This window comes from Silurus aristotelis (assembly GCF_946808225.1).
Source record: "Silurus aristotelis genome assembly, chromosome: 19".
Classification (NCBI taxonomy): Eukaryota; Metazoa; Chordata; class Actinopteri; order Siluriformes; family Siluridae; genus Silurus; species Silurus aristotelis.
Window position 1 is genome coordinate 9,166,835 of NC_139592.1, and position 24,837 is coordinate 9,191,671.

At 39.7% G+C, this 24,837-nt stretch overlaps 1 protein-coding gene across 16 annotated transcripts in view; it reads left to right on the forward strand.

The window, feature by feature from the left end:
• camta1a (calmodulin binding transcription activator 1a) overlaps positions 1-24,837 on the forward strand; it is a 422,828-nt gene that overhangs the window by 21,622 nt on the left and 376,369 nt on the right. For all 16 annotated transcript variants that reach the window (XM_083569715.1, XM_083569716.1, XM_083569723.1 and 13 more), the window contains one exon: positions 1,952-2,055. In XM_083569715.1, the coding sequence (XP_083425841.1) occupies positions 1,952-2,055 (104 nt within the window). The remainder of the gene's footprint in view (positions 1-1,951; positions 2,056-24,837) is intronic.

A 24,837-nucleotide genomic window follows, 5' to 3' on the forward strand; every position in this document is an offset into this window, starting at 1 on the left:
TGTACCTCCAACTTTGTGGTAACATTTTGAAAAACAAGCACATCTTGCTGGAAAAAGCAGATACTTTTGTCCATATAGTGTTATGTGAGATATAATGGAGTTGTCAGGATGTGTAGTAAAGGAAAACCTTTAAATGGGTATAAAATTCTTGCCTTTGGTTAACTGAACATGTATATTATGGTTGTTTTACAATATTATTCTAGATAGAACCTCTCAAGTGTCCTCCTTTAAAGGATAGCCAGTGTAGTGTGTGTGTGTGTTTGTGTGTGTGTGTGTGTGTGTGTGTGAGAGAGATGTGTTGGCTCAAGACTATTCTATTTTGTATTTTGTTTTTGCATTGTGCAGTGAGTGTTATGTGAGTGGGTGTCGGGAAGAAACAGCTACGGAATCGTCACACAATAGTAACAAGGCGATTATTACTGCACTTAGTTCACAGTTGGAAACAATATCATTCTAATTTAGACATTCTGCTTTTAAACAGTGAAGGCGAATAGGAGCGATCGGACGAGTCTGTTAAGCCCGTCGGCGTCAGCGAGACGAAGCGATAGAATAGAAAGCCTGATTTATAGCCCTGCCTTAACTGCCCGCTGAACAAACTGGATTCGCCTTTTCTTTTATCCCTCCCTGGCATTTGTGCTTTTCACCATTCTGCCTCGGAGAGAAGATCAGAATGGCTGTGGACTTTATTGGGTAGTTAAAGTCTTAATAAAGCTTACAATCATTCCTCTAAGCCTTTGAAATTCGACGTCGTTTCCAAATTTCCCAAAGCCTTCTGCTAACCCATGCACTCTTAGATGTCTGAGGTGTTGTTGTTTATTTTCTCATTAACCTTAGCATTCGAACCTTTTTTCTCTCGAGCTTTTCACTCCATTTAGTGTCACAAACTCGTTTCCAAAGTAAGAGCAAATGGAGCTGATGGGATATAGGGTTTGTAAGTTGAGTTTTATTGTTCGTTGACTAAAATTCTTGCCCCTTTTGGCTAATTTGGCAGCCGTCTCGGAACGCATACCTCGGCATTTCTGCTCACTGTACTTCCGCTTACTGTACTGACTTACTGCTTGGAGCAGTCTGGCCATTAGCCTAAGAGCTCTAAAGAACTGCTAAACTGGATATTCTTATTTTGTTTTTATAAAAAACAAAAAAAAAAAAACAAATTTAGCGGGTTGACCATAACAGTAACTTGACTACATTAGAGTCATAGAGACACAATCACAATTACGTTTATTTCAAATCCAGAATTCACTTTGAGGTGTTGTGTGTGCATGTGCGTGTGTGTGTGTGTGTGCATGTGTGCATGTGTGTGTGCTGAAATTAATCCTGAACTGGATTCATTCGGCTTTACATGTCATGACTTGTCTATAAAATAACCTGTGACATTGAAAATATTGCAAAATAAAGATTGTCTGCGAAATTATTTGCAAATGAATACTGTGTTCTGATCCCGAAAGTATTTACCCCCTACTGCTGTAAAGACTCCTTAATGAGTTTTCCTCGGAAAGGCGCAGGTTTACAGCATCAACTTGAACTTGCTAACGAACAATTACATATCATAGCATGCCGAGTCCAGTATTATTGCGCAATACTCAGCAGCAGCGTTTACAGTTCTGAGATTAATGCTCTATGTGACTTTTTATTTGGAAGAACATGGAGAAAGGGTTTTTTTTCCAAACTTTTAGTTAACTTGAAGTCCATGAGGCGATCTTTATTTACAACATGTATTAAAACTTTTACCAAGCATATTCCCTCTGTGGGTCGCATGATTGGCTTCCTAACCTACAGTATATGCCGAGCTGGTCTAAGATATCACATTGTAGATGGCAACCGTTTATTTATTTATTTATTTATTTATTTATTTATTTATTTATTTATTTTATTTACAGTGTAATAAAATGTATATACACACGACTTTACCTTGCTGACCCACTTCCTGTGCTTTGCTCTGTGTCCTCAGATGAACATGGACATATGAAAATATACCTGCCCAAAAAGCTGCTTGAATGTCTACCAAAATGCTCCTCATTGCCAAAAGAGAGACACCGGTGGAACACGAATGAGGTAAGGTCACCTCTCCCTGCCATCTGCCGCTGTCTTTTTTTTATATCGCTGCTGACCTTATAGAAATCACACCTCTTTATTTTAAGCAATGCATCTGACACCGGGTTTCAACAGGAAGGGTTACAGAGGCTCTGCACACATAGCAGGTGCTGATTTTTATTCCACAACAATGGTATAAACTTTTAGCACCAGCTTTGGTACGGAAGGATGCATCACTACCATTCTTTCAGCCTGTGTACGACTATGAGCACATGTTGATTCCAGGAGTGACCCTGAACTGATTAAAATACCTAAAATGAACCAATGAGGGACAAAATAGAACATTTTATAACCTTTTTTTTTTCTCGTGATTAAATAGTGTGCACCTGGATAGTCATGAAATGGCATTATGTAGGTTATCGTGCATGGCAACGGAAAGGGTTTGTTATTTAAAGTTATTCAGCTGTAGGAAATATTTGATCAGTATTCCGGCAGATCGTCCTGCTGTTGATTAATTACAACGTCCCCGGTAGATGTTTTATTTTCACTTCTCTAGCTCCTTGTGTCTTTTATGTTTTATCAGGTTATTAGTATTGCAAACGTGGTGTATTTAAAGGCCTTCTGCGGGTCTTAAAAGTCCAAAAATTGTCAAAAATTGTTTTAAATACGTTGTTCTAGGACTAAAATAAGTTTAAACGGGTCTTATTTTTCCCATGTCAATGCATCGCCAACTCTGACTTTCACTAAAATTCTCCCGCAGCACTTTAGAATGTTTTTGTTTGTTAGTTTCTCTGGTGTTGAAAATCTTTTTTTTTTTACTATTCGAAATATAATTACGAATACAAATGAGCCCAACACGCAACAGCCAATCAGCTTTCTGTTATTGGCGTGAATCTCTCTTGGTCTGTACTACAAATGTAAATAGGGAACTGCAAGTTTAGCGATACTTGACTTAAAAGAAATGAATTTAGGGCTTGGTTAAGAAAAAAGCTAACAAGGTATTTGTGTGTTTTTTATGTCGTGATATTATATATATATATACACACACACACACACACACACACACACATACATACATACATACATAAATACATACATACATACATATATATATATATATATATATATATATATATATATATATATATATATATATATATATATATATATATATATATACACACACACACACATTTTTATTGGTCTTAAAAAGTCTTACATTTGATTTGGTGAAACCTACAGATATATCAGCACTATAACATGCAGTAGTGTAACATGTCGAACAAATTGTGCTAGCACGAATGCTAGCGAATGAATTTCAGAGATACTGAGAATTTTTGTATCAATGCCTCCATATTATTACAATATTATCCATATAAGCCAACTATTTACATGCGTTTAACGAGCACAGCTGGATTCATTGTCAGTGTTACATAGATATCATTCTGCCTTCGTAGCACTGTAAAACATGATTCAATGCTTCACTCAGAACAAAGCAGAAAACTCATTAATCATGTGAAGTAATGTACATATTTTTACATACAATGAACACTATACAGTAGTCGACTCAGATGTAGGTTTTTCTGATCCTCTGAACAGCAGTTTGCAAGTTAGAACTACACTGTATAACTTTCTCAGCCATCTGTTTCAGCCATTTTTATGAACGCTACCACTATAAATAGACTGTCGAGTATTTATAGAAAGCAATAACATATGGTTTTGGTTGCATTAGTACACACTGTCGCTTCTTCTGGTACTACTCCTTATTCGGGCTGGAATACGAGCACAGCTTGTCTTTTCCTGAAAATGGATTTCCCTCAATGTGCAATGCTGAATCTTGTTTTGAGCCTCGTAATATATATATATATATATATATATATATATATATATATATATATATATATATATATATATATATATATATATATATATATATACATAATCAGAATCAGCACATCTCAAATCTAATCTTTATAACATATAAAAGACTATTTGCTGTGAAATGCCCCTTGTCAAGAATTTCAACATAAAGCTCAGTCTTATGGTTTATCTCCTTAATATTGTAGTCAGCATGCTGTTTTACACAACGCCTTGCCCCCGCAGAGCAGCCGGGCTATCTTAAAAGCGCAAAGCCCTAAAAATCTGCATATGAAAATACGCTCTAAGTGAGTTTTATCAAAGTTGGAAGGTATTTCACAACCTACGTATCAAACAAATAGGAAATGATAAGAGCCCTTTCAGATTTTCTTTTTCACCATTGAACATGAAAATGCTCTCTGTTTGTTTAGGACCTTGTAAAAAAAAAAAAAAAAAAAGCAGTTTGTCCCGTGTCCTTGACTCAAAGGCCAGCCATTTTAAATAAGTTAATTTCACTTCGTCGGGCTACTTTATCATTTCATGGTACCGAGACAGTGTTTCAATGATTCTTGCAGATTTTATTTGTCACTCGTGTCCTGCCTGAAAAAACTCTTTGTGGTTTGGAGTTACCCCACACCACTCAACCAATAGACTAAGCATTATGCTTAGACCTGGTGGGATTTTAAAAAATTGTTACTGTGCAATTTCTTAGCAGGAATTCATAAACTCCATGCTTACAGAAGGTGTGGCATTTATTTAATACAATTTGGTTGATCCGTGTCGCTTTAGCACATTAAATGACAGGCAGCAGCATCGTCAAAGGATACAACCCTTCGTGGGTTTTTTTGTCATAATTCATGAAGTTTTTAAATGGCTCTTCTCTACTTTTTAATGAACGTTGTTCTCCTAAGAGGGTTGTTAAAGGGGGTGGGTGAGGTGGGATGAGGGTAGGGGAGATGAGTAGTATCATGGTGGGTAAGCCTACCTCCCTGGAAATCATAAAGCCTGCCACCGCCTCGTACATAACTCAAATGTCACTCCCGCATCAATTTCATCCCTGCCAAAAGCCCCCGGTGACAAATCACTACTGCGGCCCTCTTAAAGGGATATTTATGAATTGAATACACTACTTCATCCCGTGGTGTATTCTTTATGGAGTGACAACCATGTTTTTTTCAGGGGGGTGAGCAGAAAGAAAATGAATGACAACACCAGAAGAGAGAGTGAAAGCTCAAGTCTTCTAGTATTTGTGTACCTTGTCTGGAACAACTGTAAATGTTTTCTGGTCGTCGCTTGTGTTTTTCTGTTGAATGCAAATTCCCTTTCCGTGTAAAATCACATCCCAGATATATACATCATTCAGTTCTTACGGCCTCGCAACGCAATTTTCTGACAATCACTTAACGCGTTCCTAATCGAAGCTGATTATGTAACATATTTGACCGGCAGTGTTGTGCTCCCAGTCAAAACGAATTAGTTTTTTTTTAATTGATTAGAGAACGTCTGCATTCTCGTCGAATTGCAGGCGGACGCCTCCGAATACAGTCCGCCGAGCTGTTCACGACTGAAATTAAATCACGGCAGACGCCTCATAGGGAAGGAGAAAAGTAGTAGTATTTTCAGCATCGCATTAAGGAGCATTTAAAATGTTGTCAGGTGCCCTTTAGATTAATGTCGACTTATCAGTGGCGGATTCCCGGAGCGGGCTGCGACTCAGCCGCCGAGGCAACCTAATTCTTATGTGGCGCACATCAAGACTGGCGGTAGCATGGGAAAGCGGGGAGTCAACCTTCCCCAAAACCAAGGGCATTTCTCTTTCATGTGCGCCAGACACACACCAGGGCTGGAGTGACTCACTGATGGCAGGCTGAGAAGGATTAAGGAGTCTCTTGTTGCTGCTGATGGTGTGACTCTTACCTAAAGTGACAACTCATTTATTCTCTGCATATTCCTCCTGCCTGTCCTGCATCCCTAATGCCTCCTTGTTTTTCTCCTTGCTTGAAATAAAAAAAGGGCCTCAACATGCAAGCGGGAGCTGTTGTTTAATTTTAAAGCTATAATGATAAAACGGTTGCTTTGTGCTTTTTGTGCTTTGGATGCCTAAAAGTCATGCGTTGTACTTACTCTTAGTTCCTTTTTGTTTGTACAGTGGATTGTGATGTACACAAACTTCCTTTGAAACTTTCAAGAGATCAGCTTACCACTCCACTCTAGGCTTGCGTAATGGAACGAATTATTCTGCACTTTTACAAATTCGTGATATACATGATATACTTGTATATATATATATATATATATATATATATATATATATATATATATATATATATATATATATATTATATAACCATATACAATTTCATATAAAAGCTTTACACTGCATCCAACCTAGATATATGCTAGTTTTACCTTTACTTCTGGCTGGCACAGAGCGACTTGCAGTTAAGACAGGATGCAACTGAGCAGTTGAGGGTTGAGGGACTTGCTCAAGATTAACAACTTGGTGATGCCCAGATTTGAATTTAGAAACATCCTAGCCTCCCAGTATCTTAAGAAATGAGTTACAACTAGGGTTAAAAAATTCGATTGGGAATAAACCGGAAAATATGGAAATGAACAGGAATTCATATGGGAATAAACTGGGAATTTACAAAATTGAATGGTTAGCATATAACATGGAAATTAAATGTAGTTGGAAAACAAATCTCACAAGATAAGCTTGAATTAAACAACCAGATTCAATACAATTTCTGTTGCACATTCATCAATCACATGCACACAGCACACTTACTGCATGGCTATTAAAGGCTACATCCCCCTACATGCACTGTGCATTCACCCATAACACAACACAGTGTGTTTCTTGCACACTAAATATTGTCGAAAAAAGGCCATCTTGGCAAGAATTCACATAAATTACATAAATATTGCCTACATTTCTGTTTAAAACTTCCTTGTGCTGTGTGTAAGTCAAAAATGTCATTTAAAAAATCTGTATTAGTTATTACCAAATAAAATGTCTATATTTATGTTTGTATATAATAAAGTTTATATAAATTTCCCAAAATTCCTAATTCATTCCCATACATTCCCATAAATTCCTGGTAAGTTTCCAAATTGAAATACAGTGGAACCCGGTTATGTCGATGTCTTAGGGGTCGCCAAAAAGCATCGAGATAACCGATGATCGAGATAAACGAAAATCAATATGGCGGCAGTATATTAACGTGCTTGAAATTTCTTTATGTACATGATGTGCGTTAATAAATGAGAATGTGCATGCATGTGTTTTTGGAGGGTTTTTTTACACAACAGCGTTGCCGCGATTTGTTTGATTAAGACATGCTATAAAAACACATACAGTACATGTTTGTTAACTGTCAGGAATCCACCTGCCACGCCCCCTTCGGTGCCCCCTTCGGCGTGGCAGGTGCTTTCTCGGCCGCTTTCTCTGAAGCTCCCGGCTTCAATCGCGCACATATGGTGCTCGTTTATCATCATCACCAGCTCCTATTTAAACTTCCACACTCTCACTGTCCGTTATTGGTGGTATATGTTGGTTCACGGCGGTTGTTGTTATCGCTCATGCGTTTCCCGGTACGTGCCTTCCCACCAGCACTTCTACCCAACGCGGCTTTCGGCTCCCGTTCATCGCATAACATTTAACAACAAAAGTCATATGTGCACTAACTAACAGCAGAGATTCACCAGCATACAATACAACACCTGAAGCATCTGTAAGGCTTGATTTTTCCGACACTTTCGCGAGTTTTTCTGATGCTGCACAGCCCTGATCGAGAAAACTGACTCGAGATATTAGGGTTCAGCGACATAAAAAAGTCGACATAACCGATAAAAAATGCTTAGAAAAAGCGAGAATTTGGCGGTTCCACTTCAAAAACGTCGACTTAATAGGGTTGTCGAGGTAACCGAGGGCGAGATAACCGGGTTCCACTGTATATCCTAAATTCCCCAGATGTAGTTTTAATGGAAATTTTCTGCCCATTTTGCAGCCCTAGTTACTACAACACTAGTCGTCTTCTCCTCAATTAAACATGAAATGGGCCAATCAGAATATGAACCTGGAATGAGTTGCACAAGTGATTTCCACAAGTATCACTGATATTATATACTTAATAATATTATTATAAACCTTGCTGAATTTTCCCGAATATTATGCTAGAGATTTATAAAAAGCTCTCGATTTTTTTGAAAACCGTGCCCATGTGGACATGAGACATCCGATCTGCATAAGAATTTAATTGAAAATGCATTGGTATTTAGGTTTCTGTTTTTCTGCACTCGTGATTGCCACTGCCAGCAAGCAGTGCCTGCCTGCACAGCAACATTAACCTGGGACTACAAATTTTGTTGTCTTTTTAGCTTATCGATTCTACACACTAAAATTGTTTTTAATGGTCAATTGCGAGTTGAAAGTTAATAGCGCACTCCAAAAACAGACCAGAGAGGTCAAAAAGCCATTCAGATACAGAGACTATGTATACGTGAACACCTTTTATCATTCGCTGCTGTTCTTGGAGATGTTTGTATATGAATCATGGCAATGATGAATGATCCGTAGTGTTCGAATTCCCCTTGTGTACATACACAGAGAGTAAATGTTCGAGAATACATCTCAACCAGAAAAAATTATATACTAAATCCATATCAAAGTACAAGAGAGCAGAAGTAGCGAAATGGGTTAAGTAGGAAGGCGGTTAGGAACTTTTCATTGTCATTAGGAGATTAGGAGGAAATCTAGGCCAGAATCTAGCAATTTATTTAGCAAGAAAAACCAAAAGTGCTGCACTCTTTTATAACAAAATCAGTATTGTTACAGTATTATTATCACAGTCTGAGAAATATTATGGTGGCTAATTATAGAGGGAACCTAACCGTGCTAAAGATGAAGAACTTTCAAGCTCTCTTTGGACCTCTTAGGGTCCGAATTAAATTTTTTGTTTCACTCCAGTAACATGCAGCTTTAGGCTGAGTGTACGATCCATTTTTATAGATTGCGGCATGTTCTCCGCTCTCCCATTGCGTCCAAGACGTGGTTTGTGTATGTAATGATTTATGAATAAACCTTCCCAGAATCCGATTTTTCAGGTCCCTCTAGTTAATTTACTAAAACCTTTATTCTAGTAAGGTTTCTTATAAGATGAAAATGTTTTTTTCTTTCTCGTTCTTTTCAAAATCTGAAGTTGCACAGCAGGGGCGTTCATTCACAGTGTTAAAGATCAAATGGAATCGGTTATGTTGAAAGCTGGTGCCTCTCAAAGTGGTCACACCAGTGCTTTTATGGATACTTTTTGTAATGGAGTATCAAAAATGTCAAAGTGTAAGCAGAACTGTAGATGAGCACTGATATAGTGTACTTTCATAACTCGAGTTTAGGGTTTAGGATATCAGCTTTGGTCCAAAGTGCCATGCCAAAGAGCTGGCTTGACATTCAAGCATTGGCTATTTAATAATACGACTCCTCTGCTACAGAGTCAACCGAGCCGAGCAAGAAAACACAAGCGCTCCGAGATGGCCTGCTTCACATTTAATACCCTGTCATTAGCAAATGCTTTCTCCAGCTTGCACTGGCACGATATGGTGCCTTGGTGAACCAACATGGCACCGGAGCAGCCCTTGGAGAGAGTTCTGCTGGGAGGCCTGCGATCTTCCGGTTACATACTCGTCCGGTTGTTCCTATCCAGAGAGTTCCTATCAAGGGTTCTGGTTACGGAGGAGGCAGTAAGGCAGGAAAAAAGAGAGCATTGGCACACCAGGGCCAAAATGAATACACCCCCCCCCCCCAACCCCCACCACCACCACCAAATCACAGACAACATGATCCCTCTCAGGAGAGGAGACGTACCTGCCAGCGAAACCCATTTACTTGGATTACTGAGAAGAACATTCTTCTGTGCCAGTATTATGAAAATGAGTGCATCTTGAGCATCCCAATGAGCTAGCATGCCATTGATCAAAGTTATTAGGCAGTTGGCGAAAAGGTCGGCCATAGGTGAATTCTACTTCATAACTCTTAGAGGACAAGTCTTTCTCTTTTGAATCACAGTGTGTTCTTTTTCAACATTTCTTTGTCCTCCTGCTGTCTAAGGAACCCATGTAGCAGTCATCTGTGTACATGCTGTCCTCTGTTGCTTGCAGAGATAATGACTGGTTTCTAAGCATTTATTAGAACAAAACTCCGAGACAGATTTCGGAATGAAAATGAAAATGACATTTATGTCTTGTCGAGCGGCGCATTCTTTCCGAATAACAGCAAGGGGCATCATGTAATATTTCCTATCTTCCTGTGCAAACAAATCTCTCGCACATTGTTGAAGCCGAGGACCAAAGTGTTCTTCGTGCCCCAGGGGTCAAATCACCAGTTATGGTTATACACCTATAACACATCTGAATAAATTTGAGACTCTTAAAATGTATCACCACCAAGCAAATCCTGATTTTCTCAACTTCTCACTTCGATTCGCCTGGGGAACAATGTCAGGACATGTCTTATTCATTTTAATATTCAGGCATATACTGTTTTGTGACTCCAGTATTTACGCTCTATTCAGACTAGCCATGCTGAAAAACGTATATAAAAACTTCATAACCAATAGCGGCCATTTAGTTTTATTTGTGATTCATCTTGTAAACAGTTAAAGGTAGTGTGGTTTTTGTCATCCTCCATAGCAGCCTGTACACTAATTGAAGTGATTCTCGAGTTTTCTCTATTTACTAGTTCAGGGAAATATCAGCAACTCCCAGATCAGCCATTTCTTGCTCAACTGCCACTGACCATAGATAATCTTTGAATGCTTGCCATTATTTTGTATAGTTTATGAGTTTCCTGAAGTTCTTCAGGCCTGAAATTCCATTATGCTTCAGTCGGATTACAGCGGCTGAGATGCTGAGAAAATGGCAAGACTTTGCAAACAGTAGGGGAGAAGGAACAGGGTATAAATAAGTCCACTAAATGAGTCCCAGGTGAATGATATAATGAGATGCAGGTGCCGGTGGCTAGTAGGACAACAATTCCAAATGCTGAGAGCCTGGGACAGGAGGAAGAATGGCAAGAGGCATAACAACTATGTTCAGGAGTCACTTTTCCAGTTTTCTTTTCCAGTTATAATCTTGCATTTTATTCAGAACGGCTCATCGCTTAAACATTTGCAACCTAAAATAACATGATCGGAATTAAAACAATAGCAAGACTCGATGTAAATGTGTTTTATGCAAAATCCCACAGACACGCGTGTTTAAAGCATCCCGAATACAGCAGCTTTACTGTCTGCGGATCCTCCTGTACATCCTCGTGGGTTTGTCGGATGTTAAGGTTCTTCCATTTGATCCTCAATAGGAACACACCAAAGAACACTTTAAGTAGTAGATTGAACCTGCCTTCTGGCACATTTGATACTCGTAGTGATTCTTGAAGTATTGCGATACAGATTAGACCTGAGCAGGTGCTACACGAACATAGTAACTCATAGGGGCTTTCTTAGCCACTTTGAATGTTGCTCAAAAATCTGCAGCTTGCTTCCAGACTTGCGTTTAAGTACTCATACCATCACAGGAACAAATTATTTGCACGAGCTGTTTTGGGGCTGGTGATTTTAAGAGCTTATGCCCTCTTATTGGAGTGTCTGATAGAAATCTGGTAATTGAAGGCATTTATAAAGTAAACCTTTAATATCAGCTTAGTGTAATTATAAAAATCTAAGCATGTAGAGGAAGTTTAATTATAACATAATCATATATTATTGTAAGAGAATATAATAACATAACCCCAGCCTTTAACTTGGAAAATAAATTATGGAGAAAATCTCCTGTATTATATGAGTCCTGGAAACGAACAGATTCCTTTACTTAAACTCGATATGGCCTCCGGTTGTTGTAACCCATCTGTCACAAGGTTCAACATATCGGATCTTCTGAGATGCTTTTCCGTGCGCCACAGTTGTAAAGAGTGATTATATAAGTTGTTTTATCCTGCCTGTCAGCTCAAACGAGTGTGGCCATTCTCTTTTTACTCACCTCTCTCACCTCGCAGCATCTCTCTTCAACAAGGCATTTTTGCCCACTGAAGTGCTACTCACCGAATGTTGTTGTTTTTCACACCATGCTGTTTCCAAGATACATTTTCACAGTGTGTGAAAATCTCAAGTGACCATGATTGCGTTTTTTTTTTTTTTTCTTTTTAATACCCATTCAAATTCTTGCTCTTGACCTTATGCCACATGATTGCTGGATTGGATCGTTGCATGAATGTGAAGTGTTCCTATTAAAATGGATACGGAGCTTTTTATTCTGTTTAAAATTCTAGCACTTCAAATTGAGTTGTATCGTTCTAATGAGAGACACAAAGACTGCTGAAAAGAAACCGCTATGTATTGATTTAATTTGTGTTGAGTTTAATACAAAAAAAATCTAATTAAAAAATAATAAATACGACCAGGTATGCTGAAAATTCTCTGTTCACAGCTGAAAAATAGATTTCAGTCACAGTATTTAACTCCTTACTGGTTTATTGAAACAAAAACCTTCCTCTTCTTCTTTCGGCTTCTCCCATTATTGGGTTGAGACAGCGGATCATCCGTCTCCATACCCCCCGTCCTCTACATCTGCCTCTTCGAACCAACTACCTTCATGTCTTCCTTCACCACATCCATGAACCTCCTTTTAGCCTTTCTCTTTTCCTTCTTCCTGGAGGCTCAATTCTCAGCATTCTTCTACCGATATACCCTATGTCCCTCCTCTGCACATGTCCAAACCATTTCAAACACACCTCCCTCACCTTGTCTCCAAAAACAACCTACATGCGCTGTCCCTCTAATAAACTCTCTTCTACTCCTGTCCATCCTCATCACTCCCAATGAAAATCTCATCTTCAGCTCTGCTATCCCTAGGTCCACCTCCTGTCTTTTAGTCAACCCCACTGTCTCTAAACCATACAACAATGCAGGTCTCACCGCAGTCCTATAAACTTTCTCTTTCACTCTTGCAGACACTCTTCTATCACAAATCACTCCTGCCACTCTTCTCCACCCACTCCACCCTGCCTGCACTATTTTCTTAACTTCTCTAACACACTCTCCATTACTTTGCACTGTTGACCCCAGGTACCTGAACTCCTCCACCTTCTCCACCTCTTCTTCCTGCAACCGCACCACTCCACTGCCCTCCCTCTCATTCACACACATGAATGCTGTTGTACTCCTACTGACTTTCATTCCCCTTCTCTCCAGCGCATACCTCCACCTCTCCAGGCTCTTCTCAACCTGCTCCCTACTCTCACCACAAATCACAATATCATCAGCAAACATCATAGTCCACGGAGACTCCTGTTCTACCTTGCCCATCAACCTGTCTATTACCACTGCAAACAGGAAAGGGCTCAGAGCCGACCCTTGATGCTGTCCCAATTTAATGGAATGAAAAAGCATATACTGTATGCTATTGTTGCATAATACTTATTTCTATAATGAAAGCTCTTTCTTGATAAATAATGTTACAATACAGTGCACAGATCAGAATCTGAATAGAAAAAGCTGCATTTATTTAACACACAATGTATAGTTGGTGCTCAAGGGAGAGTCCTGCACCACAATGCAGGGTTTGGCCTACAGATGCTTTTATAGTCTGTGATGTAAAATACAAAAAACACAGCTAGAATGCTATATTCTCATCCCCAAGCTATTTCTTCCCCTCTTTAATAAGTTTATATTTTCTATGTCAGCACAGCACAGGCTGGATTATATTGCACTTGTTGCAGACAGCCAGAGTCCATGATCCCTGACTAAAACTGAGCTTGACAGGCAGTCGCCTGTCTGTGAACGCAGATCTATTGGTCCCTCCATGCCTTTTTGAGCCAAACATTCTTGTTTTTGTGGGCGGTAACCTCTCCCCACCTCTCTCCCCTTGTTCCTTCGGCTTGCTCGTGTGTTTGTGCCGCTGACGACTCTGCTCAATCCCCAGCAGAATAGCCTGACCTCATTACAGGATTCGTCTGGATTAAGGCTCGCTTGTATGGATTAGAACAATTCTTATTAAGACGTTTTTAATTGTTTCCATCACAAAGACGGGCATTTAACTTTTTAATAACCCATTTTGATACATTTTGCTGATTACACAAACAAATTAAATGCTTTTGGCAGCTGTCAGTTCTTTTTTTTTCTTATCCTTTGCAACTTTTTTTTTTTTAAGGTAATTGAAGCCAATACTGTTCATGATTAAATGTTTGTCTTCCTTTGAACATGCGGATGAAACCCCCCCTCCCCCCTTTCTCTCTTTCTCGCTCTCTCTTCTTCTCTCTAGACTGTGCACAATTAAAATTACCCTGCCTGAATCACAAGTGTTTGTCGAGACGTTCATTAGCTTCTCTGGGGCAATCAGTAGAAATTAAAGGTCATGTTTGTTTTCTATGAGGAAATGCCTTAACGTTTTTACGAGCAGCTGTCCGGAGCATGACTGGAATGGCTAATGCGCAGAGCAGAAGTCTCGGCTTGAGCCGTCGATTTTCTCCTCAAATGTCATGTCTGAGATTAGGGCTTTGAATATCATCTTCTGCTGGGGAGAAGCGGAATTTACATAAACAGTCCTGCTTTCATTTACATGCCATAACATTTGCATACCATTTGTTTGCCTCACTTGAAATTGTAAATATAACAGCGAGTACCCGTGTATTTGTACAGAATTGCTTACTTCTTCGAATCGCGCCAATCTTTTAGCAGTAAATGACATATAAATGAGACTGTAGAGTCAGGGCCTGTAAATGCATCCTTAAAAGCCTTGTTAACACACACACAAAAACTGCTTATAGAAAGCAAACTGCTTTTACACTCTGTAGCCATAATTGCTATGATCTTAGCCATGATTGTTTTTTGGGTTACAGACCTGGTGAGCTTGGCTGCAATGTGTTACTGATATACGGACCTATGAAGTCTTAACTTTGTAGCTGTGACTTTATAGCAAACTTACCAGAGCAAACTTTTGAGTGAACTGGCCAGGGGGTGTTTTTGTGTTGTGTTATTCATAGCAGTGACTGTGGCTCACAGTCAGGGGGTTATGGGTGGGGGATCAGTCAATCCCCTCGGCCCACTTACAATTGTTTGTAATGAGAAACTACCTACAGGTCACACTGAGTCTCTGGATGCCACACATACCTTTCAGGTTTCTCCTGGATGTCCCATATGAAAGGCAGGGGTCCCCCTGGCTGTTGACAGGTGGGCCTGCTCCAAATCCTCCTGACCTCTATTGTTACCTGTACAGGTCACCCCACCTCATGTGGGTACTTCTAAATTGAACCCAGTTTGTTCTTTCGATTCTTATTCCACTCCCGCCTCTCGCTTTCCGCCTCCCTCCCCATCCTCTTATCTTCCGTCTTTCTTCTTTCGTTCTCCCTCGTGTTCATCGAGGTGAGAAGTTATTCAGGGAATGGAGAAATAGATTTCTACCTTTGGTATTGAACTGCTTGGTCAGGCTTTTGTGTTCCTGTATTGTAATAGACTTTTAGTTTATTTATCAGTTTAAAAAAAAAAGAGAAAGAAAGAAAGAAACCTGGGAGGTCCTGATTGCATGCTTTACCGCGAGGCACGAGCAATGCCGGTCTCAGTGAATTGTTTTGCCCCTAATATTTACATGATTGTGTGAGTAAATGCCATTGTGTTCTCAGCTCTATGGATCAAATGGCAGGGGAGCTAAGCCACACATGCTGAAGGCTTATGTATTATTCTATTTCATACGGGCTGGCAGCCTGGTGCGCCTGCACCGCTCTGTGTAATCCACACCCCTCTTCCTCTGCCTTTTCTTGAAATAAATAGGATTGGTATCTGTCTCTCTGCGTCTCCGAGATGAAGTGATTGATGCATCTTGAGCTGAATTAATTATTGAAGCTAGTTGTTTCGAGACTACACAACTTAGCCAAGGCTAGCCTGGAAGATGAGGTCTTGCCAATAAAATGACTCATTGTTTATGGATACGGTTGCCTGGATAAACCTGACAAGATGTTGCCGATTAGATAGATAGATTTGCTGTACTTTGCAGGTTGTAGTTCCTATTGTTGTTCGACACAAATAAAAAAAAAAACAGGACTGAATTATTATTATATTATACTTCTTTTTGTCCTTACTTTTTTTGTGCAAGAATGCACTCAGATGCCGTGTTCTGAATCATGTGCTAACATTAACAAAGGAACAAAAAATGGACAACAGCAATTATAATAACGAAACACTTGAGTTTTACCATGGAAGACAGAATGGATAGAAGAAGAAAAGTCCTCATTGTAATAAGAAGAAATTAGTCCTTTTCACTATTTGTTTTTTAAAGGATAATTCTTTGCAATATTTAGCTGATGATATTTTCATATTCAGCATATTATTGGTATAAACCCCAACTCCTGGATCGTCTTCCAAAGATTTGACTCTCTACCACCGAATCGTTCGTTTGCAGAACATCTTATGGAGAGGTGATCAAGCAAGTGGACAAGACAGAAAAGCTCTCAGAGCATATAAGCACAACAGTGCTTCAAGCGCTTCAACTAATAGAGTAGACATCAATGCGGTGCAATAGCCAATAGCTTTAGTATAAGGGCCGAGGTACAATGTTGAATCAGCAATGCTGTGTCAGGACCGGAGGTGTCGAATACTCATCGATTACTTCACAAAGTCAATTCTTCGAAATTACAGAAATGCTTGAGTACTGATGGGATTGATAATGAGAGTTTGCTGTGGTTGTTAGTTACCGGTCGGTCATCGTTGAAATGACGCAGTCGTGTTTTTTGAAAAGGAGGTGACATATAAATGCAATTGAATTGAACTGAATAGAGAAAGAGTCAGCAAAGGGATCAGGATCCATGTAGTCTAAAATGATAAATGGTCTGTGTGGAAAAGGATCATATAAGTGCTTATGTCATCTATTTTGGGCCTGATTTGTTTAAGGTTCCTTGCCATTCTGATACTACCCATAATGCCACCCTTTAACAGGAATAATATTTAATCTACTGTATCACACTGAAGGCATCAAGGGCTATTTGACCAAGAAGGAGAGTGATGGGGTGCTGTGCCAGATGACCTGGCCTCCACAGTCACCGGACCTGAACCCAATCGAGATGGTTTAGGGGTGAGCTGGACTGGAGAGTGAAGGCAAAAGGGCCAACAAGTGCCAAGCATCTCTCGGGGAACTCCTTCAAGACTGTTGCAAGACCATTTCAGGTGACTACCTCTTAAAGCTCATCAAGAGAATGCCAAGAGTGTGCAAAGCAGTAATCAAAGCAACAGGTGGCTACTTTGAAGAACCTAGAATATGAAATTTTTCAGTTGTTTCACACTTTTTTGTTATGTATATAATTCCATATATAATTCCACATGTGTTCATTCATAGTTTTGATGCTTTCAGTGTGCATCTACAATTTTCATAGTCATGAAAATAAAGAAAACTCTTTGAATGAGAAGGTGTGTCCAAACTTTTGGTCTGTACTGTACATTAACTCAAGTACATGGATTATGTACTTCATCCACCACCGCCCTAATGCCAGCCAATTAGCGTTTACTCATCGTAGAAGACTCCTCTGCCATTTCTTCTCCACCTCGTTTGAATGCAAGACTGACAGCTCAGTCCGTACCTTCCGTGGCTTTTCTCAAGTTTATTGTTTAAAAGCGCCTTTAACATTGTCACAAAGCAGCTTTGACATTGTCACAAAGCACCGCTCGAGAAGCAGGAATGTAGATGTAGATTCCTAATGAGCAAGCCAGAGATGACAGTGACAAAGAAAAATTCCCTCAGGTGGCATACGGAGGAAACCTTGAGAAAAAACAGACACAAAAGTTGATTTTGAAATGATTACTTTATACAGTGAAAGAGTACTAAGCATGCTGAAAGGTTGTTTGGTACGAGCGTGTTGTGGAAAGCAGTATTTATTAATCCGAAAGCAGTCCTTAGGTACAAATCGCTTAAGTATTGCTAGTAGATAAAGCTTCACTCAGACTGGTGCCTGCTTCCAGCTGGTTGTATCCTGTTGCTTGAGTCACATTTATATCTTTTTTTTTTCCTTAAATCCTAGTCATATTGCAGAAAGCCGAACACTTACGTTAGCACCACTGGGAAACTACGGTTTGTTCCACCAAACCCGTGCTGTTTCCTCATTTCATCAAAAGTGCACTTTACTTACACATACCAAGCAAGTTAAAACGAGTTAGGGGTTGAATTTCGAAAGACGCAGCTTCAGACTGAGGAGGAGAGGGAGCGGGGAGAAGTCGATGGAAGCCGTGAATCAGAGGCTTGTTCTAAAACCCCCGGCCTGACGCTTTGCCTTTGGATCGGTGGGTGGGATGTTCTCGACTAATCAGCGCAAGGGCACGCGGGCTCTTCTGCTTCACAGCGCTGCTTTCTTCTTGTGTTCACACTTTTGATCTTTAAAGGTCCTTGAGAATGAGGAGCCAGCGGGCTGATTCTCTCTGGCTCTCTGTGTAGATCTTGTGATGGACAGCAACCAGACTAAGCAGACCACTCAATCTTTCTCGTTCACTTTTTAACTTTCGGAGTGTCCGTTTTTATTATGCTATGTATACTGAATGCCGGGATTTTTTTCTATTCCTTTGCTTGTTTTCGAGCACGAAACATTCATCGGCATTTATCTGTTCCTTTTTATGGACCGTTTCTGTTCTTTTTTTCCTCAGAAACATTTTCGCCTACTCAAATAGGCAGTTTATGTCGGTTGAGTTTTTTGAGATAGAGATGTCAGATATAAGCATTTATGAGAGCGAGAACCAGCGCTTAAACAGGAAGACAAGGCCTCCTGGACTGGGCTAACTTGGCTGTCATTATAGTCAAAGCTAAACCTGGTGCTGCTGTCAGAAAGAGAATGGACTAACCTCTGCTAACAAGATCTTTTCCAGATCATTCATAGCCTCATAGCCAATTTGAAATAAATGTGCTCAGGTAGTAATACTAGAGGTTTCCTTCCAAACCACCAAATTTCAGTTGTAGTCTTGCTTCCTAGACAGATCATATCATTGTTATTAAAAGTAACATCCATGACCTCGAACAATATATAATTCGTAATCAGTTTACAGACTACACTGTGGGACGTGTTTGAAAATGCGACCACTTTCTTCCCCGTTATATTTATTCCCCTTGTCAGTAAGAATGTCGAAATCCAGTGAAGGTGTCCTTGAGGGAGTGCGACATGTGACCCGTATAGACGCGAACGCATCCGAGACTGCCCGGATAAAAAGGCTGACACGGCCATAATCATTTATCCCTCGGCTCCCTGCTGCTGCCCGCATGTCTTGCTATGTAAGTTATATGCGATCAGTATGCGATTGCACACAAGAGATCTACTTACCCACATGTGTCTGGACTCCATCCTCTTATTGTGTAATGATTAGAGATAATCCACTCAAGGGTAAGCATATTTCTTGTTGATGGTGAGCCCCAGTCACACACAGCTCCAGAAAGAGCCCTATAAATCACTTAGAAGTTAAGACACACAACTATGTCTCTTGAAAAAGTCATTAAATTTGCATGAAAGCTGCTGTTGGCAACATGTGGGGGTTTTTTGTGACGTAAAAAGCACTATCATTTATTCCGGCGAGCACATTTTGCGCGCATCCGTAATCTTAATCTTTCGTAATCTCTAAGCTTTCGAAAAAGCAATTAGATTTCGTAGATTAGATTCTTTTCCTACACTATGCTGCTAATGCTCTCATGTTAACCGGCGATGCGCACTTGTTATACGGACACATTGTTTTCGTCTGCGTAATAGCTCTGAGCGCAGGAGCCTCTTCATGCTAAATGAATCCGAAAGTCAGCCAGTCAACCAGCAAATCGCTCTCATTTGCAACTGCTGACTTCTGAGTTTGAAGCTGTCCTGATTTTGTAGCGCATTTTTACGTCAGTGTGAGACAGGTGAATAGCTCGAATTGATGGCCAGGTGTAATGTGTGTGTGGGCAAATGAGGCAGGAAGCGATTTTTTTAATATAGGATCTAGTATATTCCAGGAACCATTGTCAAAATCCAGTGTAGGGGTCCAATATGCAGGTAAGCATCACCACACAAGGATAATCCATATACGCAGAGGGGGAAAAGTGTACCCGAAACATGAGGACAAAAAAATAAATTACAATGTGACCTTGTGACAAAATAAATGAACACCAGGATGTAGATTTAGGCCACATACTCAATTAGAAACACGGAACAGGTGGACACAGTTGGGCAACAAACCAATGACAGGAAGAGACAGAACCCAATCAGGCTTGTTGCTGTAGGAACTATAGGAAATTTTGGATTGAATAGCTCAGTATTGTGGATGGAAATAATAAAGATCAAGGTAGTGTTAATGAATTTAGCTAACAAACTAATTTCCCGAGGTAATTTCATGCTCTTTGAGCACCTATACTCTTAAACGTATAAAGCCGAATGTTTTTTTAATCAATTGACCAGAACTATGGGGAGCAATCAGGGAACTCAATTATGAGTACATTTTGTGAGTGAATGCAAGTGACTGAGCGAATTTGTCAGAACATTTACGATAAAGTTACTATAACGTAGGACAAAACTAAATCGATTAGCTAACTCGAAAGTTTTCTAAGATCTACAAGAGGTGGCTCGCTGGTGCAGCAGGTGTCGTTGCAATGCCACTGGTCCTAAGATTGTTCCCAAGCTAAGGTTTTTCTCACCATGTCTGCATGGAGTTTCTCTTGGTCCTGTGGTTTCCTTCAACCTCACAAAAACATTCCAAGTGGTGGATTGGCTAGTAAAAATTGCCTGCTAGGTTTGAACAAGTATGACTGTGAGTGGGGTTTCTCTGGGTCCTGTGGTTTCCTCCAACCTCTCAAAAACATTCCAAGTGCTGAAGTGTAAATTGCCTGCTAGGTGTGAATGAGTGTGAATATGAGTGGGGTTTTTTCTGGGTTCTGTGGTTTCCTCCAACTTCTCAAAAATGTACCATGTGCTGGATTGGCTAGTGTAAATTGCCTTCTAGGTGTGAACGGGTATTGGACTGGCAATACTTCCGTGATTTATACCTGCCTCGTGACAAGAATTTCCAGGAGTGACTGAGTGAGTGAATGTGTTAGAAAATGACTTTTGCGCAATTCATTAAAATATTCCTAGTTTCTCCTCAGCTAAGGTCTTAGTGATACCATGAGGCATCGTTGAAATTCTGCAGCGCTTTCTCTTTTTTCCTTTTTTGAAATATCTGTAGATGAGGTAATGTGGACTGGCGATAGCATTGGGCTCGTTGTGCTGCTCGACATTTCTCTGAGTCATGTTTACATAATTAGTGAGCTCTCACACAGCTTCAGCAGGTCTGAAAAATGAAAGCAGCTGCTTAGTAGTAAGCTCTGAACCAGGCTACAGTATGTCTGGCACTGTAGAGGTCTGTGAGGAAACTTCAGCAAATAAACTAAAATAAGGATGTTCCTTTCTATATGTTAATCTGGTGGCTGTGTGTGTGTGTGTGTGTGTGTGTGTGTGTGTGTGTGTGTGTGTGTGTGTGTGTGTGTGTGTGTGTGCAAAACATAGCGAGTGTCTGGGTGACAACAACTGATTGCAGCCTTCCTATTAATTATTAATTATCACAAATTGATTTTTACTTATCAAGCCTGCACAGTGTTTTTCCCACTGCTGATATCAAGCTAAACCCCCTTTTAATTTATTGGCTTCATTACAGTTATTAAGCATTTTAAATTGGGAGGAAAAACCTAATCGCTTAAAACAGGGTCAGCATTATTTTTCTAGGCGTATATATTTTTTACGTGATTTTTAGCACAAAAAAAACAACAACAACAATCAATTACTGTGTTTCACTCCAGATTGACTTTACAGTCTATATGCTTTCAGTAAAATGTTGACATTAGGGATTGATTTACTCATTGTATGTTGTTTCTTTTACTCCAAACTTTCAGCGCACTGCATTTCCCTCCAGTTATTTTTAGCTCGCTGGATTTAATTAAGGCGTCATAAATGGTGCATTTGCTAGTTAGTATTTCAGAGTGTTACTGGAGCTTTCACACTGCAGAGAAATAAGACACTTTAATTACAGATATGAGCAGGGTTGTAAATCTTCCTCCCCCCCCTCCCACTCTTCTGCTGTTGTCTTAAGAGATGAATCGGCTAAAGCGAGCACACATCTAGACACAAATCTTCATTAGATGTGGCGAGATAATCCATTAATCCATTCTTTTACTCTTACATTTGCATGCTTTCTTTTTTTTTGTATCGTGTCCGTCCACGCCCAGCAGAAGCAGCATGCAGAGTGCCAGTCTGCAGAATTCCCATTGCATACAATGAATTCTAATTCTCCAACCCGAGCTCTGCACAAGGCTGGGTGTGAAAATGAGTTTACGCGATCGAGTCCTTTTGTTACATCTTTGATAATGTCAGAACGATCAAAAGAACGGGAGATTTAAATGGGGTCAAATGAGTGCCGAGTTGAATAAAGTAATATGTTGCATGACTCAGTGAACTGTAATTTAAGAGTTCTGGGGTGACCTCTAGCTCTGTAGCACTGATAAACTTTTTCAGAACTGTCCAAGTCACCGAATTGGCTTTCAGAGCCGTGATCTGATTTCCTGGAGTATTTCCTTTTAAAATAGGAAGTAGAAGTGACAGCTTGTTGAAGTGCTACTTTAAAAAAAACAGTAGCATTGGCTACATCTGCGTCTAAACGAATTACGCCACAGCTTAGTAAACTAGCTAGATATATGGAGAGGTCAGTGAGAGCCTTTTTTCCCCCCAACTCTGGAGGATCTCTCATTAGCGCCTTCATCCATGCCTGGTAAATCTATGAAGGACGGTATCCTAGACAACGAGCAGTTGTGCCATAAATGTTTGAGCTGAGCTTGATCACCAACGTTTGAAGGCAACCAAGGCATTTGAGTGGAGTCTAAAATCTATGTAGAACGGTGTATGAACACGGAAAAGCACACAAGAAAATTACATGTTCAGCAGCGAATAGCTCCAAGTTGGTAAAACACTAATATAACTTGCCAGCTTGCACAAATTCCACCCACTCTAACCTTAATAAACTCCAACCAGCGGCAGATGGAAAAAGAACTAGTGTCTGGGAAAATGATAAACTTGGGTTGCTACTATAGAGCAAACCCTGCTCTCTGGATTAGCATGCATGTTGAGCATTTAACATAACAAAAAATGTATGTATGTTTATAATTGTATGTATGTTTGTATGTATGTATGTATGTATGTATGTATGTATGTATGTATGTATGTATGTATGTATGTATGTATGTATGTATGTATGTATGTATGTATTGTATGGTTACATTAAAAAAAGCCCAAAATGCTATTTTATGTATACAGTACTGTACTGTATTAATTTTTTCTTCATTTTATGATTGATAATTATATTTTTATTAATAAATTTCATTATTTCAACTTAAAACTCCATAAAAACAGTTTCCTATAAGTATTTTGGTCTCTCGTGTTATCCGCGAGAGACCGGTAAAATCATCGAAACAAATTAGTTATGTGGCAAATGCAATCTGCGATAAACCGGGGTGCGAGATTCAAACCGCGGTACAGCGGGGGATTACTGTACATGTAATATAATATATCTCTGTGCAGCATGCAGTTTTACATGTAAAAACAAACAGCACCATTGATTCGGCTCTAGAGGCCGCTCTAGTAATGACACCAGACCGGATGTTGGGAAAAACATCGTTATAGATAACCAGCAATCAACTACTGGTGCCGATAATTTGGCAAAACCGCTGAATCGGTCGACCTCTAATTTGTACCCTTTTTCTCTTTGGTGTCCCTAATTCCTATCCAGCTCTCTATCATACAACATTTACCAGCTGCAAAGGGGTGGAGTCTAACACATGCTTCCACCAAGACATGCAAATCCAGCCACCCTCATACATGAATTTAGAGGTTCTTTGGCTTCTGTCTTTGTGATTCGGAGAGAAAAGAGTGTGTGTTATCCCTCCCACCCAGAATACATGGCCAATTTTACTTCCTTGGATACCTGGCCATGGACGACTGTGGCATTTCTGTATTTGAATTATGACATTGTTATCTTAAGGGCACAAACAGAACGCTTTTCTATTGGGCCTATTTTTTGTCACATTTTTCTAATATTGTATTGCTGTCCTTACCCATAAGGGATTCACATAGAAAGCTCCAAAACAACAATTTAGATTTCAGGGTTACTTTAAAGATATTGTACCTCCATTTGCAAAGATGCCCAGACCCTGATTTGCTAAAGGCTTGCAGGGGAAAACTATACATGCAAACTCGATAACAGCTGTGCAACCTGATTTATCAACAGGGTGTATGTAGGACTTTTTTTAGACGTACAACATAAAACAGTTTGCGTGACTTGATCTTACTGCTGTCGAAGGTCGCTCTGAGTAGAATTGATTATGTGCGTATGTTAGGTATTATGTCTGTGTGTATTAAATGAGGTATCTCATATGAGCATGTTATCTCTTGACATCTATGCACAATCTTTGCACAGTAAATTGTATAGTACTATATATACATATATTATTACCTACTGCACTTTTTGCACATTATTCACCTTCACCCCTGTACATATGGACCCCAAACCCTAATTTATTACACTGCAATTTATTGTAAATAGGACACTTAAGCACTTCTGGTTAGACGCTAACTGCATTTCATTGGCCCTGTACATGTACCTTGCACAATGACAATAAAGTTAAATCTTATCCAATCGAATCTATTAAATTTGCATACGCATGTTTTCACTGTTCGAAGACAAAAATGTAAAAAACGCTTCTCGCCGTTAGCTTTATGGAAAAATATTCTGTGCCGATACCTACCGCAACATTTAACCAGGTTTGGTTAAAGATACAGCACCTGAACTTCCCACGAGATTTGATTTGCAAATCTATTTAAAGCATCACTGTAAGTTTGTTGCAAAATGTGAATTCGAATCCTGATAGCTTTTGCTGAATATGCAA